The sequence below is a fragment of the Strigops habroptila genome, chromosome 4, assembly GCF_004027225.2.
Source record: "Strigops habroptila isolate Jane chromosome 4, bStrHab1.2.pri, whole genome shotgun sequence".
In the NCBI taxonomy this organism is placed as follows: domain Eukaryota; kingdom Metazoa; phylum Chordata; class Aves; order Psittaciformes; family Psittacidae; genus Strigops; species Strigops habroptila.
In genome coordinates this window covers 71,345,143-71,363,439 of record NC_046358.1, presented here as the reverse complement: position 1 = coordinate 71,363,439, position 18,297 = coordinate 71,345,143, and the positions used below count along the sequence as shown (strand labels likewise).

Below are 18,297 nucleotides of genomic sequence, written 5' to 3'. Positions count from 1 at the left end.
TCTGTACCTACCCCCTATACTGCTGAATGAACACTTTTGCATAAACTAGGAAGCAGTTAAAACTAAACTGGATAAAAGCACTTGCATCAAAGTAGGAGAGTAGTCTGCATGGGATTCTTTTTAGCTCCTAAAGTTAATAACCTTGTCCTGAGTAAATTAGCCTAAAGTTAATATATAAAGAGGCAGGGTAGTTGGATTACTTTCTAATATTGAAAAATGTTAGCATGACTAATTGTCAACAGGTGAGAATCAACAAAAGCCAACAAAATTTGCCCCTTTTGCATTAAGATACAGTTTCAGACATAAAACCTGGCATTAGATTAACTTCAAACAGGCTGATGACGTTTTGTAGTGAAACCAAGTAAGAAATTGCTTCTTTGTTTACACTTTTCAGACTATTGATTTCAGAGGGAGAAATAAACTGTATTGATTTTAATAATACTGGATTAGTATTTCTGACAGTCTCAAACTGCTGGATCAGAATGACTCCTGACTGCAGAGGAGTGGGGACCTTGATCTTTAAAGCCGCAGCTCAATGATTGGTGTAAACCATCCTGAGATCAGGCTGCTACTGAAAGTTGTGGCGGTACCACATCTATATTCTCAGCCTAACATTTCTCTCCTCTAATGTACTAATGGCACTGAAGGTACAGACCCAGGTAAGCTTTTTCACAACAAATGGAGTAGCAGCATTGTTTTCATCTAACCCGTGACTCAAGTTTCCTTTACACATTGTTTCTGAAACAGGAAGTGTATCTGTAGGAATAGGCATGGGACAAGAAAGTCTATTTTGTACACAACATTCATTCAGTAAGGAGAGAATATCATCCTTCTGTCACATAAACAAGATCTGCAATACATATTCTTCCTTTACAGTGCTCCAAATTCAAAGCCAACATTTGGGCAAGGATTTAAAATATTAATCCATCTTAAATATTTACAAAAAAAATCTTTCCTATTTTTTTTAATACAGTTACTGACAGGGCCTTACCAGTTGTCTCTGCATTTAAATGAAGATCTTTGCCATAGTGCTTTTAAGGCCTCAAGAGAAAGATGTCGAAGCTCAAACACAAGAGTCATGAAAAGGTCTGCAGTCTGTAAGAGAGCACAACAACAAATGTAATATTACCGGATCTTTTCTCCTTTTTTCAGATTATTTTCATTCGCACATACACTATTCATCACATTCCTCTTTTGGCCTCAGTAGCTTTCTGGAAAATGGTACTTTAAAGGCTAAATAGTAGATGTGATCCTCTGAGACCTGACCCAAAGTTCAGGAAGGGAGATAGGTCTCATTACTTGAAAAATTAGCAGAATGTTAAAAAACGTAGCTTGTATATTCATTTTTACATAACTTTATGGTGTACAAGTTTTAATTATGGTCTATGCCATACAGATTCACTTCAATTCTCTATTCACTTCAGATGTGAAAGGATTAGGCATAGGACTACTGCTCTGCTTCCAAATAAAACATTTTTTGTTGTGTAAAAATCATGCAAATACAGTATAATTCCACTAAGTCACATTTCCAAAGATCTGGAGAGAGACTAAGTTTGACTTCCTGACCTTCCAGGAGCTGCTTCCAAAAGCAATGAAAAACTGGAACAACCCAGTGCCAGCATTTGATTTTAATTCAAGACAGCCAAGATATTTTCATAAAGAAGCTGTCTTTCCGTACGAAGATGGAGTAATTTCTTACCATGTTGTTTGACAGGCTGAGGGAATAACTTGTCAGATCCAATACAAACATAGTTTATGTTTTTGGTCTTTTAGACTTCTTTTCTTTCTTCATCAAATTGAAATTTATTCTCGTACATGAAGCCCTACCTAGGTATTAATTCCAGTAACATTTATAATTCCATAGCTAAAATTTAGTTAGATCCACATATATTCCATCCCATCATTACTTTTAAGGTCTATTTTAAAAAGAAATTACCAAACCCTGACCACTACGGAGTTAGTGAAACACATTAAATTTCATGGTCTATAAAATATTCGAAGAACTGTATTTAATGAAGTTCTTCAAAAGTATTTGTAAAACACAGGCCTTATGTGCATTTTTACACATGCAAATACCTCCTGGGCAGCATGATTAGGTGAGCTGGGGGGCATCACATATGCTGTCACAAGGAGCTGCATGTGAGCTGCGGCTGAGCTCAGGTGGCTCATCAGCACGAGGCTGCAGCACAGTTCAAGATAAAACTGCCAGACTGATCTATTTCCAGGTGATATAATTTTAGACTGTAAACTGACTTCATTCTGCTTTACTCCTGTTGACCAGACAAGCTCCCATCTAATAACTCAGTGCAAAATTTCGTAGAGAAACAGCTGGTTTTACTTCCTAATAATAAAACTTCTGAATGAACTGTCGCTGTCTAGTTAGAAGGGCTGTTGCACTGAAATCGAGCTGTCAGATAAACAATAACCTCAGATTGTAAATTCCTCCATTTGTAGTATCGTAATAACAAATTATATGCAAATTTGGTTCCCATTCCAACCCCTAAATGAAACATAAGGAAGCCTGGCTTTTATTCTACACAGAAGCTTGTTTTTCCTTCTATCTGAAGACTTACAGTAGCTCTATTTAAAAACAAATAAACAAACAAAACCTCTGGAAGCATAAACATGGCATAGTTTAGACTGGGGAAGATAAAACAGTGAAATGCTTCCCAACAAAAGTGTTTCTATTTATGATACATATAAACACTTACCCTTTGAAAGTTTGACACCTTATTTGCTGCCAAGTATAACCCAATGTAATCGTAAGAGAGGTTGCTTTGAAAATGTGTTCAATGGACATCTTTGGTTTTGCCTACTGATTTATATTCTCAATGAAAGTGTGAGGTCTTCTCTCCTGTAAAGTTATTATATGTCTTTGGAATTACATAGCCATCTCTTCTGTATAGAACTTCTGGGTTTCAGCTGTCTGATTTCTTTTTTCAATTATACATAAAATAAAGAACAAGTGACTTCCTTGAATTGAAGACCAAGTGTGAAATCAGATGGAGGTGACACACTCTTCTCTCTGAAGTCTACTGGTTGAACAGCTATGGTTTTTCTCTCTCTGCCATCGCATAACTTCCCTTCTTTCTGATCCTCATCAGTTCTTTCCTATTATTTGGTGTCTTACTTTGCCAGTCAACCTTATTTCACCCACAGTTTCAGGAAGGATGTAATTGTGCCTGGCTATTAATCAGGTTGAAGTGACCTAACAGGCCATTCCCAACATTATCTTCTAAGGCTTTCCAATTCAAAGCAGACAAAGACTTCTGTTCCTGGTAAGGTTATTATTATATAGAAAAAGAAGAGTTGAATTTCAAAAAGCAAAATCATCATTTTTGAACAATATCTTAATTCATCTTGATAATCAGAACATCTTTCTCACCTGGGAAATATTCTGTTATATACTTCCTACACCACAAGTTAGAAACACAGAAATCCTAAGACCCGACTAGGTAGTACCTATCAATTAGAATGCCTTGTGAGAAAACCAAGTGGTGAGACCATGCCCTAAAGGTAAAGTCTTTTGGGTCCAACTGGGGCACAGGAGTTGGGCAGAGTGAATCCGACACACTCTTGCCCACACTGCTTAAGGCATACACAGCCACATTCACGAGAGCTACCAATCCAGCATCAAAATCCAGAGAACAAATGTAAATGCAGGCCCCAAGAGAAGCTGTGTGACAGGCTTCCTTCAAGCTTCTCCCCATCCCTTTGACCATTCTTTGTCAGTATGCAGCTTGTTCACTTAATGGTCCATTAGCTAATCTACATTCACATTGAAATTCAATCTTGTCTCATAATAGCATTAAAAAATTAAACAACAACTTTGCTTCCTTGGAAATGACACAGTCTCCACCTCCATTTTCTCATCCCTTCACTGTTTTTCCTGGAGTTGGGGATTTTCCCTTCCATTTATTCTTGGTTTTGTGTCCTGAAAGAAATGCATAATCCCACCTCATTCAGAGGCAAACAATAAAAGGACAAACAAGCTATACATGCATAACAGCGGAGCCGTCTCCCAGGCAACGCTGTGGGCATTCCCACAACTTCTTTCCTGGCCCAAAGGACATTTTATCAGTTGGAATGAGGGATACTAAAGATCCCCTTTGAAATGTCTCATCACACAGAAGGAACACCCTGAAACAGTGAAAATGACTGACAACCAATTGAACTCTGCACTGGGACCCACATATGATGAATAATTCACCTCTGGTTTAGGCAGCGGCACAGACAGCAGCCGCTTGTGCTAATCTTAGTAATTTACACAACAAATTTCCCACACATGAAGCCAGTGGGCCTCTCTGGCAACAGAAGTGACATCCCACTGTTACTGGGAAAAATTATCTACAATTCTTTCAAAGAAGTGTTCAAAAGAAAGTAGGATTTGGAGAAAGTTTCCCAGGTCCACTACAGTAATTTATTTTTTTCAACATTTTCCAAGCAGTATGTACCCCTCTAGTCCACTCCTAAATGCCAGTACATACTGCTGTTACAATGACAGCCACATAGAATTAAGCACTATCGCACCCAAAGAGGCTGCTTTTATTCTACATTAGCAAGAACCATTGTGTTTATGGCTCTGTTAGCTCTCTACAGCCCAAATCTCCCTAGCATGCACCTAAAGAAGATCGCAGATGTGCTTATAAATCTGAGAAATCTATCCCATATACCACCACCCAGTAAGGCCACCTGCTTTCTCCTCAGCCCTGTGCTGAGGTCTTTGTCAGGCTGTGCTATCAGGTCAGACTTATGATCACCATTTTATAGGTTGGGAGTCTAAGAGTTAATTTATCACAGCTCACTGAAGTTGCCCACTTCAGCTTTGGTAACTATGATCCTCTTCCACCATGTGCCTTTGCCTTAAGTCTCACGCCACATTACACAAACACTTACTTGTGCTTACTAATCACAGCTAAAGCTACAAGAAAGGTGAATATCCATAGTATTTTAATTTCTAAACAGGCACTACTGGCCTGTAGAGCTGTAACCCAGCAGTGTACTCTTCTTTAGTCCCATAAAGCCTGTACCCCATCTCCCTGTATCTGTGTCCCCCCTAGGGAAGAGACGAAGCAGAGCTTTTGATTTTTGCATGGGACTTAACCTAGGCAAAGGAAGGTGATGTGTGTCTGAAGCTTTTTGTTAACATCACTTGTACCTAAGTGCATTTACAGGAGAGATCACAGCCCTGTTGCACATGAAATAACCTTGCTCCAAAGTACAAGAAATCTAACAAGACAAGAACATCAGAGGACAGGGAACAGATCAGGAATGAGCTGACTAAACTCATCAGTGGCAAATTCATGGAGGCACCAAGGCCCAGTTCAGTGCCTTCCCCATTAGACCATACTTATTTTCTGGTAACATCCTGACCATAACTGACTTAAACACAAAGTGGGTTCTTCTATTTGCAAATTTACTTTTTTTTTTTGTTCTATATAGGAACTTCACTACTAGCAAGAACCACTCCATCTGAAGGATAATGGGATATGAAGCGCCTTCTCTTTTAGGTCATTGCCCTAAGTTCAACTCCGGTCAGCAACGATTAAGTACCACCATCTGTTGATCCTTCTGCACTGTATATAATAGGTGTTCTTGATAATCTCCAAATTTCACAGGAGACAGGGATGTTCATCGCAAAGGTAGTGATAAATTCTAACTGATCCAGCTGCTGTCAGTTATCAACATAAATTACAAGACCTGAATGAGCTAAGGAGACAGGCAGACCCTCATCTAGAATTATGGTCATCATAGTAAAAAGTTAAGCCACTGGTCAGTTCCACATGACCAGAATATTCCACCCTATCTTAGTAGCACTCACCCATGAAAATGGTTTAGATGAGATTACCTCTGGACGCAAGCAGCATCCCCAAAAAACACAGTGGTTATTTCCAGAACTCATCAGCAACACATGGAACCAACCAGCCCAGATCCAGAGGCAAGGGTTCCATGTGCAAAGGGGAGGGGATGAGGCAACAGCAGGACTGCAGAACTCAAATAAAAATGGAAACGACAGCACTACCAAGGGTAATATCCCACACTAAAGCTGTAGAAAAGGGTTTTTACAATTAAGCATCAAAACCACCAGTGATAAGCCACGAGACACTTTTTTTGTTTGATTTTCCACAGCAAAACAAAAATTAGGAACATTTTCTTTCAGGTTAATTTAGAATACAGTTCAAAATTGCTTTTGCCCAGTATTCCTGGGCCATATGACATTTTCACTCTTCGGTTTATTTTCATATAGGAAATTGACACGTCAAAGCATTTTATCTTTCTTCAATACCACATCAAAAAATGCCCCAAACAATGGAAGGCTTCAGTATTTAGAGCTTGCTGCCCTCCTAGTCACCTCTTACCTCTGTAGGAGAACCCTCAGACCACAAAGGGCCTGACAAGGAAATGGAGGTTGTGTGTAAAAGCTTACCTCAAAACTTGCACTATGTGCTAAGCAAAGCTTCCACACTAGTTCAGTCACTTCCCCTCCAGTGACCTCCCTCTCGGTTTCTTCTCTTTCATAGAGCATGTTGGTGACATACAGATCCTCAGAGTCCACTGGAAAGACATAATGAAAAATGGTGGTTCCTGGCTATTAAGGTTAACCCTAAATGCTAGGGTTAACCCTAGCATTAGGGTTAATGCTAGGAGAAAGTTTCTCTCTGAGCCTTTATTTCTACATGTAAGACTCTCTCTGGTCTCAGTAAAGCCAAGGGATGAATATGAATGCCTGCAGTCAGGATGAATTTAAGAACAGAAGAAAGGCCCAAGGACAAGTGTGACCTGAAAGAAAGAATCAGAAAAACAAGACAGAGATGCCTGAAAAAAGTCCCACTTTACATCAACATGCCTCTTCAAACAGACATGTTACTTCATATTCATCACCCTTACCAGTTTTATCTCATCTCTTGCTCCCTCCCACACTTCAGCCTCCCAGAAAATCAACAGGAGATCTAGGTGCCAAGGAAAATAAATGGCTCAGCTTAACCTCTTCCTGAGGAAGAATCTTGTCATCTTATGCAGACATAACTATAATGAAGAAGTGTCCTGGAAACTTGGATTTTCCTTCTAAGAAACCACTATTTAGAAGCAGACAAAAAAAAAACCACCACCACCACAAAACCCAACCCAACAGAACCAACCAAACCAACCCCACAAACCTCAAAATGTTTCTCAACATCCAGAGCTCAATTTTAACATTTTTCATCAGGGAAGCATCCACTGACTTCAGTAAAATCACTCTCCCATGATATTTCCAGGAAATAAATTTACTTTATTTTAGCAGAAACATCATATTACCTTTTCTGTACAGCGTATCTGTTTCCACTTGAAAGAGTTTCAGGGAAGACTGTGTCTCTGTCTTTGCCCCACTGCCCTTCTGAGAGAACAGTGTAAGCAGGTTGGACTCAGAACATTTGGCCTCTGCCAGGACTTCATCCTTAATGCTCTGAACACACTCCAGTTTGGAGGACAGGATCTTCTGCTCAGACTGTGAAGAACAGATACTTCAGACAAAGTCTTGATGACCTATGTCAGCCTGCCCGATTCTTTCTCTCCTAATTTCACAGAGGATTCCAGTTCTGTCATACAGTCTCTTGCCTAGAACTTTGACAGCACCCACTCTGTGGAGGTTAATACACTATTTTCAGTCTAATTTCTCCATCACTGAAATGTAACTGCTACTAACTTCCAGCATCAAATGGTCCCAGTTCAGTTCACAAAGCATTAGTCTTAAGCAGATCTTTTTAGTTGGCAGAGCTGAGAAAAGCAAAAGGCTGGTAAATTGTGACTAGCTAGTACAATGCAACAAACTAGTAATATTCACCCAATAAAAGCAACGCAAGATACAAACATTGACTGTATTTGCTGTGAACAGTGGAAAGCTGCAAGTCTGGCTTTTAGAAAAGCTTCTATCTTTTCCAAAGTTTTCTGCAAACAACAACTTTCTTTGCATAATGTATTTTTCCTATCTACATCTCTCTATTTCTCTTTCACGTTCCACTTTCAGTTTACCACTGTAAGTGTAACATACTGTAATGACAGAGTTTAATCCAGGCACCTAACAACTTCTTGCATTTCTACTATGACATTCATCAACTACAATGCAAATTTGCATTAAAAACCAAATTCTATGAATAACAGGCATTAAAGGGACAATAATATTCCTCATTTCTTTGCTAAGAATTCACTTTGGGCACACACAAATATAATCTGAGCATAAATGACTATTCAATAAATGTTTTCATTTACATTTTGACTCTTCAGAGGAATTAAAAGACCCTGTGGAAGAATCAGTGTCATTCCCCAACACTTACATGAGGAAGAACCACGGACTGCACAGCAGTAAAGCCAGAATACCGATGAGAGCAGAGGTTTAAGTCTCTTGTCTTGACAAGAACAGAACCTTTCCACTGATACTTGGTTGGGCATATTCCCAGAACATCCACCTAGTAACAAATGTATAGTGTTGAATCACACACGCACACATACAAGCAGGAATTATGGCCTATTACAATTGATTTTAATAATTGCTTTGTTGTAATAACAATACAACAGAGATCTAAAGTCTCTCTTGCAGGACACTGGCTCTGCCACAAAAGCCATGGAAAGGCAAATCATTTTAAAGATCTTGGTCAGACTTTATAATAGTCAGGGTTTATTGATTTATTTAACTTTACTGTGTTATCTTGAATCAGATAATTTATAGACATGAGCTTTTTTCATTTAAGATTTTGTGGGTTTGCAGGGAAGCATTAATTCAGAAGAATTCTTCCCAGAAAAAAAGTAACTACATATGGGTGTCCCAAACCCGACTGTGTAACATTCATTTAAGCACTGACATGTAGCCATAGCATGAGAACGAGCGGGTGCACATCACACTGAAAGTTAATCTAGAGACTGCTCTTCATAACAGAAGTAGTGCAGGCATTGAGGTATCGCAGCTGCACTCATGTCAACACAGGGGCAGCAGTGGGGTACTCTGGAGTATTATTTCAGTGTAACACAGCAGAATTTGAGCATAAGTATGCAAAAAATGCGAAGAGCTCTAAGAAGCCTGATCTTAAAACCTCCTGAAATTAATGAAAAAAATCACGATGAATCATCATGAACAATGAATATTGTATCTTCTCCAGAAAACAGGTAAAGCCCTGATATTACTGCTCCTGAGAGAACTCTGCAATACACAGCTTTTCCTCAGGTAAAGAAGTAGTGGATTCCAACCCTCAACAAGAATGCAAATTACAGATCATTTCATAACATTCACTACAAAAAGCAATCAGAGGACCACCACTGGTTGCTGACCAGTCACTGAGTGGCAAAAACTTTTAGTTATTTGCAAAGGGAATATACTTAACGTGTCCAAAGGCTAACAACCACCCTAGAGCATGACCTCCACCAGTGGTCTTACCTCTTCAACAACTGTACTACCAGTGGATGCTTGTGACATCTGCAGGACACTGAGAATGCCTCGCTTTATGTTCAGAGCCCAGGTCTGTTCACTCCTCACAGGACAGAGCTTCATAACTTTCCCATCATGAAAAGAAAAACGAAGAGGATGCTGTTCTAGTATTTCCCTGCAATAAAACAGTTTTTAGTTTCTTGCTTCAAACAGTGGCTGCAAGTCAGTTCATGACATTAGACTCAGATTTTCTGAACAGAGCTGTTCCTCCACAATGGATCTGTCTTATTCTGTATCTCCATTCTTTATGACAAGCCTCTATTCTTCAGCAGTTCACCCTGACCCCAGGAGCCTTTAAAAATCCACACAAATAAAAAAAACACAAACAAAACCCCAACCCTATCGAGATAATCAGCGCATTTTGACATAACTGCAACACTTAAAGCCAACTCCTTACAAGTAATTATACTTAATGGCAACAATTCTTGCTTAATAGACAAGAGAAATTCCATTTTATGAATTAGCATTGGTAAGTATGTCTCAGTTGCAAAGTAACTGCATGTACTCTTTATCATTCCTCTTCAGCTGTGATACATACAAAAACAACTGCTTTCCAATCAACCCATATCTTCCTGCTCTGCTAGGTGTATGTACTTGAGCTCTATCCCGAAGTTATTTGCTGTAAATCCACTCCCTGATTGCTTTTGCTATTCCAGATAGAGTACAGTCTTTTCTACTTTTGCAAGAGATCATTTTAAACACTGATTTTAACTCCTAATATAACTTACTTTAATCATATATTTCCCTTCCAAATGGGGAAAAACAAGCCATCCAAAGGAAGAATTCTACAGTAGCCCAAAGGTCAGCTCCCATACAGCGAGAAACAGTTCATCTGCACACTAACTGTGGAACTAACTGTTCATCTAATCAACTGGTGCACAGAGATGATGTAAGAGAAAAACATGTAATGCATCAACACCTGGATAAAGTCTTTCCAGGAGAAGAGGCTGTGCACATGGGATAACAGTTTCTGAACTCCTAGGCAACTGTGGTTGCTTTTGCTACTATTTGTGGAAATTACATGCACGTTTAGAGGACAAGCTAGACCACTGTATATTCACAATAGGCTGAGGCAAATGCTAATCAGGTTCACTCGTCTGAATAATCATTTTCAACAACCAAGCTTCACTGGATGCTTTCTTTGCTACCTCTGATTGGCTTCTCTGCAAAGAACAAGACACAACTTCTCTTACCTCTGTGAAAATCCTGCAAAGAACTTCACAGAAGAAGATGTGCCTTTCCTCTGATTTGAACTCTAATACCACTACCCACACTGTGGAACACAAAGCTCTTCCTGATTAATGTAAAAAGCAATGCATTTATTCCAAACTTGCTCTTTTCGACCCTTTGAGTTGAGTCAATTACCTCAGTTCTCAGTGTCTTTAAATGCTGAGAATCCAAGTGACAGGACAAAGAGGAAGATTACAAGGGTTAGCTTTATCAGACAAGAGAATTCTCTTTTTCTGATGACACAAGAGGCATCAGCTCTCTGGGAAAATACCAGACCTCCACAGTTTGAAGAGATCTTTTTGTGTAGGCATCTTCACTAGAGTCTATACCTTTGCAAGTCAGAGGGAAACACGCTGACATATGTTGTGAATGAGCTACTAAACCCAGAAACATAAAAGGAAGAAAATTACATTAGGTGAAAAATGCAGTTTAAATATCCTGAAAGAAAAAAAACCAAACAAACAAATCCCACAATGTTTTGCATTATGAGAATCCTCCAAACCAAGAACTTCTGAAATGTACTTCAAAACCCAACAGTCTGTACAGGTAACAACTGCAACTCAGAACTGGAGAGCAATTAATACGTGCTGCTGGCCAGCTAGAGGCCTGATAATTTGTACCCAGAACATTTTTAATTGCTTACTCTCCAAATCTCTTTTACATAAAAAGGGACCAAAATTAGTTTAAAAACCCCCTTTCTGGACCAAATGCCTCTCATTTTGCTGATGGTGCCTGTACCTTGATCCTTGCTTTTACAAAAAAACCCCACCAAAAAAAAAAAAAAACCAACAACAAAAAAAAAAAAACAAAAAAACAAACAACAAAAAACAACCAAACCCAACTAAAACTAAACAGAGCTTGAAACAGTGTCAACAATGTCCAGTCAGCTGCTGCTAAGCCATATAGCTTCAAAAATCCAAGAAGTAGACCAGGTTAGACATTTTTCTACCTTAGACGGTCCATTTCCTTCAGAAGCTCCTCTCTGGGTGCAAGACTTTTCTTAATTTGTACATCTTGCACCTAGGAATGAAGATTGTAGAGCAACAATTACCATTGTCAATAGGAACTGGTGGGCTTTGTCACATTAGGATATCTACACAGAACATCACAGACTATGAAAAACCACTCAGTGTTGCAAGCAACACAACTGAAACAGCCACATCTCCAGGTTGCATATCCAAGGTGGTTTCCAGAAATTTCTTCTACAAAGAAGTTTCACTCACTATTAAATACATTTTGTATGGCACTATTATATCCTTTTCATTTTCAAGCCAGAAGCAATCGTCCGCTATGGGGTAAAGTAGATAAACATAAGTCCTTTCTACTCCAGTTGAGAAGCAAAATGACTAGCCACCTCAGTGGACTCTTGAGACTATACCTGCTGAAGTTCCTCAGTAGTCTGTAGCCATTTCACAGCTTGCTTTTACTGAATTCAGAGGAGAAAATGCATACTTAAGTTCATTATGGAATTTCCTAACGTACTTCCAATTTGGCTGTTTGTGTAAGGAAGCCCTGCTCTCAAATGGTAGATTAGAAATGGTGACTCTCTGTCCCATTTTAAGTACAGCACAGACTGTGACTATTAGCATTTTTTTCTTAATATCTTCTACTTTTTTTTTTATAAAGACAAGCATTCAACTACATACTGTCTTGCACATCTTAGGCCTCAAATTAAGATAACAAGGTAGAAGTTCAGGAATCCTGCCACTGATATTGCAAGGCAGAAGAAAGTGATTCAATCTGAAGACAGTACCCAAATTCTCATTTTTCAAATAAAGTCACAGGACCACAGACCAGTTAATTTTATCCATATGGCCATGTTAGGAGAGGGATAACTATCCTATTATTCATTGGCCTCATGTGTATGTGTGTATAGTACACACGTGTCAATCCCCCGCATTGAACCCATGCATTATCCCCTCTGTTAATCTGAAGTAGATGGGAGAAGTTTATTTTCCATGCTCCCCCTGCTAAACCACCATGGTTCTCAAACTGGCCTACCGCAGGGCTCACCCCAGGAAAGGCCTGTAATCTGAAACTGCTCTGTTGTTCTTGTCACTGAGAAGGATCTCCTGTCGAGATCAACGGAGTGTTACAAGACTGGATTTGACGCCAGGCTGGGAATGGCACCAATCCAGCACATCACACAAGTTTCCCAAATTCTCTTTAAAAAACGCCTGCTATTTTTAAATTACTGCCACAGATCTGAAAGTGATAAAAAATACACGAAGTTCCTTTCAAAGGGCCTAGCTTCATCTCCAGTTCTGCCTACATGTGACAAAACAGTGAAACTGCCATACCACTTAGGAAAGTAAAGAATGATTTATTTAATCTGCTCTTTAAAACTGGCAAATATTTGATTTGAAGCCATGTCACATTAAAGCAATTCTGCAACTCTAATTAGGAGATCCAGAATTGAACTGGCTTTTAATTACAAGAAAAACAAATGTCTGTAACGTAGCAGTAATTACAATGAAAGATACAGCTCCACGTCAGCTCATCCCAATCACTCAGACGATTATGACAATACTCACTTTCAAAACCAGCTGGCAATTCCCCAATACCTCAATGATCACTGTGCTCTCCAGAGAGATACCACTGCTTCTGTAATTATTTCCCTGCAGGAATGTGTTGGTGACTGCTGTATATCTGTAGCTGTATCTAGCCCTTCTGGGGAAGTATGATGTACTGTGTCCTAGGAAATAAACAAATGGAGTTTTAGTCTATGAGGCTTCCCCTGCTCCCCCACCCCCTTTTTTTTTTTTCTACTTTTAAATCTTTTGGACACTGAAATCAGCTAAACAAGGGGTTGAATATTCAGAACGTTCCCTTCCCACTTGGACTTACAACTGAAAGAATCAGGTTTCTGAAAGCACTACGAATGTTACAATTAGCTCCTGTATGGGATGAGAAAAGAATTTCTAAGGGCAGAAAAGCAATGCAATGCATTTACGGCATGATGCTCTTTTGACACCTTTCGATGAAAAAGATCTGCTGATGCATTCAGTGCTTTTCATGCCCATGCTCTGAGCTATATGTAGGCAGATGAACTAAACTATGAGGGTTTTGAAAAGCTTTGGTTCTTAAAGCCTGCCCAGAAAGATCTGGGCTGAGCAAGAGAAAGCATGAGAAGACAACGACTATTTGTATGCATATGAAGGCATCGGTAATGACCTGGCAAGTGTCCAGTAACCTAGTAAATACAGCGCCAGACACCCTCATATGTCTCTGTATTCCTCTAATAAAAGGATATTCTCTTTTAGACCAGGTGATAGAATTAGCCTTGAAAGGATAAGACCAGCCATAATACCTTCAATGCCATAAGTGCGAGATTTTAACACAGTGTCCCTAAAATATAAGACATTATGGTATGATCTTAAGTGAGACCACTGAAGTGCAGAAGATGGAAAATTTCAAAGAAAACAGTCTCCCTTCCCTCAGGTGCAGAGGACAACACCTAGGAAAAATGACCACTGTGGCTCCTAGAATACAGAGCTTTTTCTCTGCCTCACAGCAGCACTGCAACACTCAAGCATTTTCAATGACAAAGCCACACAGAGATGAAGTAATGTTGAATAAATGAAGAGTCTCTGAGCTGCACTGAGTATGTAGCTACAAGGCCAGGGCAAGATCTCCTTGGGAGCAGAACATCCATGTGCTCCTGTTGCTATTACACTGAAAACCACTTTGCACATTCAAGTACCTCCTGGCAATGCAAATGAGAAGCTCAAGTCACAAACTACACTTCAAGACATTCAACCAAACCTTTAGAGGTCAGTTCAATATCCTGTCTTCCCATTCGTTCCTCCTTTCCAGAATGTAAGTTTTGTGCCCACTTACTGAAGGAGAAGGCTTTCTTCATGCCTCTTTCAGTATGAAAGGAGCTAACACTGGGTACTAGTAACAAAGACACTCATACATGGCTGGGGTTTGTCCTGCGCTTGTTCAGTAGTTTGCACTTGCTTAGTAGCTCCAATGCCTATGAGTTTTCTGAACTCACAGAATGTGAACTTTGAGCAGGTCTGGGCCTGCCAAAGCTTAGTAGAACTTCTCCACTACTTCCATGAGTGCCAATCACTCAGACATAAGTATGTCTGACATCACTCAGACTCATTTTTCTGACTCATTCTTCTAAGAACACAACATTCCTCATGAAGAAAAGGAAGTTTTCAAATCCCTCCTTCCTTATCACATACAAGGCCTGAACATTGTCTTGTTTTACTCACCTGCACACTCCACAAAACAGGAAGCTCCATCACTTAAGCCCTCCAAGGATCCTGCAATGACAAGTAAGATAATAGAAAAACACTGCAAATTTGTGTGCAGCTCACGACAGACCTGCTGCTTTTCAATGACAATGAAATAACTGAAACCAAAGCATGGCCCTCAAAATCAAAAGTCCATGAGAGTTTTGCTACTGAGTACAGGGACAAGACTTTGCTCTCGCCCCTTTCCACACATCTACACCAGAAGAGCACATACCTAAAGGAATGACATGCCTTAGTGTATTTATTGAGGTAGGTATGGAAATGCAACAATACCACAGATTACCAAGCAAATATAAAAAAGGGGTTCTTCATCCAAGAAAAAAAGGCCTGATCCTGCACTGAAAGCCATGCCCTGGCACTGAACTCTGCAAGTTACCTGAAGTCCTAGATACTGATAGCAACGTGCGCATGGCAAGATCAGTCAGATCCCAGGTGCTCATATGCACTGCAGTGACCTGTGAGGAACAGCCAGTACCAAATATGTGATCCTGCTGCACTTCAAGACACAGCACTTGTATGTATAATTGTAAAATAAATGCTACTTTATTAAAAATCATAGAGTGCATGATTTAATTAGTGCTAGAACCATTCAGTCCTAAACTTGCCATTATTAATAAATCTTTCTTAAAAAGAACTCCCACAAGAAATCCAACAATAATACAACTGCCCCCAACCTCTATGCTGGTCTATATGTTAATGAACCTCCCTGTTAAGCAGTAACTAACATCCCTGTGTTGCTCAGCTTCATCTTCCACTGGAGGCAGAAGCTGAAAGAGCCTCTTTGTTCTGGTCCATGCTTCTGCATGTTTTATATATGCTTTATGCCTGAAGAAAATGCTCTTGTCAAACTGTAACATTTAAAAATCCACATTTGTATTATTTATTGGAACCATATTTTCCCTTCTCCTTTTTTTTTTTAATCTCAAAATTAGTGGCAGGAGAAAAGAAGGGAATTCACTGGTTTTGGAACTAAAATAAGGAAGTGTTTGTTTCTTCAGCACCCACTCAAGCTTATATACACTTTTATTCCCAAATTAAAATTTAAGTTTCTGGAGAGCAGAATTACATTTTTCTTGAAAATGCCTTACCCCCAGATTTATGTTTTCCTCCCAACTAATGCTCCTTTTTACTTTGCAGAATTAATTCTCTGTACAGAAATTCAGATTTTACCTTTATAACGTATACACAAAAATAACATGGTATTTTCAAGCAAATTTGCTGTAGCACTACAGTTATCTGCAAAAGTATCAAACTTTCTAGCATAAAGAGACCAGGTCATGTAACATATGAGAATTACAACTTGACTATTAATTTTTATAAATATACCTATCTATAGATAGAACATATGCATTAACTTTAAAATTCCAAACACACTGCATGTGGGGAGAAAGAAATACACTACTCTCCTTGGGGAGAAAAAATCATCCCTAAGTATCTTATGGATCAGGAAAGGAAAGAGCTATGTAGCTCACCCTTTTATTTCAAACAGTGGGAAAAGGCAGTGTTAAATTAATGGTTTTTAACAAAGAAATGAGTACAACTTATTCAAGAACCTTCAAACAAATATGGTAAGACAAACCTAGAAAATTCATCTCTATTCTGTAGCATCAGATTTTCAAGAGGTTGAGCATGCAGCTGCAGGACCAGATTTAAGAGCTCTCTCAGTTCCTGTGTGGATACCTAAAAGCCATGCTCTGGATTTTTACGTGTATTTATCACAGTCAGACAGTGTGACAGGCTGAGCACTCTGGAAAATCAGGCACTTTGTTAACTTTGTTAAGGTGCCCAAATTTAGAGTTTCTGCTCTTCGCTTTGTTCTTTTAAAATTTTACATTTTCCTCCCTAATTTATTTTGGTTCTAGAAACAGCATGCACTTAGCTCTTTTCAGTTGACAAGAGGAACAAAGGACCGCATCATGGACATTTCATGATCTAGTCACACTTTTCAGAATCCTTCATCTGCCAAGTACCAAAGTGAGCACAGTTTTAGGACATGATAGTAACATGTTATTTTCAGGTGAGATACTGAACTGATTGGCACAATCTCACTGTTCCTGTTGCTTTCCTTAGTAATGCCGAAGGAAGAGGCACTATGTAACTGCACTCCTTTATAGGTAGGGTGCCCTCCCACCTATCCCGTACCACTCAGTGAGCTCAGTACAGTGAATTGCTACACCACACTGAAAAGCAAGACAAAGCTTCTACAAGGATTACTGCAAACCTACAAGTTGTAACATCACTTACAGCACCTCCAAAGTTTTGATAATAAGATCATTCCTTAACAGAAGTATTTTGCATTGAGAGAGATCAATCTTAGCAGAGGAAAGTTTCTTCTACTCACTGCCTGAAGCTCCTGCCACCACAGCACAGAGTAAAATGATGGCATGCAGCCCCATAGCCATCAAAATCACCTCCTCAGTCCAGAAGTTAAAAAAACCACATCAGTTCTCCTCTCAAAGGCACTTCTGAGCAAGGCAGTGAAAGAAAATTTCCTTCACAAAGCAGGAGCTTACTATTTCAACTCCCCTCTTCCAGCCAGAGGAGGGGCTCTGGCAGAGCAGCATGCAAAGGGGAGGGTGAGCGTGTGTAGTAGGAGGGAGAGATAGACACACACAAGCATTTGCCCAACCTCATGTTAGCCTTTTTGCAAAAAAAGAGAGAGAAGTTCACCTACTAGAAATTCCACTGAACTGCAAGGAAAAGGAGTTAAGCATACAGCATCACAGTATAGCAAATGCTCAGAATGATCCCACACAGTAAGTTTAAAATAAATCAATACATTTTAAAAATCACCCTAGCAACTGTCCCCTTATGATTAATCAATCAAAAAGGACACAGGATGAAGGCAAAAGCTTTGGGGTTTAAGGCAAGGTGTTTCCATTGGGAGCAAGCAAGTTCACTGAACTTGTGATAAAGACGTTCCACTCCTGCTTGAGGGAGATTCACCACCTCCCTCCTGTCCTACTGACTCATTCTTCTAGAACCAGGTTCTCATCACGCACCTTCCCTGGTACCCTGTGGCTGTGTTTGCTCAAGACTCTCGCCACAGAGGCACTGTCAAAACTCTGTTACGCTTTCACACCAACACCTTCTGAAGGAAGCTGCTGTGGGCAGCTCCTGCTTCCATGTCTTAACCCACTGTAAGGCTCTCTGGTTTACCCTGAACTACTGCTTAGTTCAAACCAGATTCGCAAGTAGAAATCATATATACAATCCCAGTCACAGTCACTACTCTCCCCCACGAAGCTTGTGTTGTCACAGCATCATGCCTGAACTTACTTTCTCCATCAGATAACATTTGCTCAGTTCAAAATGCTTACAAATTTTACTTAAATTGTAAAA

At 39.5% G+C, this 18,297-nt stretch overlaps 1 protein-coding gene across 1 annotated transcript in view; it reads right to left on the bottom strand.

Moving 5' to 3' along the window:
• Positions 1 to 17,371, bottom strand: part of LOC115606411 — a 91,812-nt gene extending 74,441 nt beyond the window's left edge. Inside the window, exons 1-9 of the mRNA XM_032919866.1 lie at positions 17,297 to 17,371; positions 14,914 to 14,964; positions 13,222 to 13,382; positions 11,637 to 11,707; positions 9,407 to 9,572; positions 8,313 to 8,444; positions 7,297 to 7,486; positions 6,428 to 6,585; positions 992 to 1,095 (exon numbers count right to left, since the gene is read on the bottom strand). Coding sequence (XP_032775757.1) covers positions 992 to 1,095; positions 6,428 to 6,585; positions 7,297 to 7,486; positions 8,313 to 8,444; positions 9,407 to 9,572; positions 11,637 to 11,707; positions 13,222 to 13,382; positions 14,914 to 14,964; positions 17,297 to 17,357 — 1,094 coding nt within the window. The 5' untranslated portion in view covers positions 17,358 to 17,371. The remainder of the gene's footprint in view (positions 1 to 991; positions 1,096 to 6,427; positions 6,586 to 7,296; positions 7,487 to 8,312; positions 8,445 to 9,406; positions 9,573 to 11,636; positions 11,708 to 13,221; positions 13,383 to 14,913; positions 14,965 to 17,296) is intronic.
• Between the last annotated feature and the right edge of the window lie 926 nt (positions 17,372 to 18,297).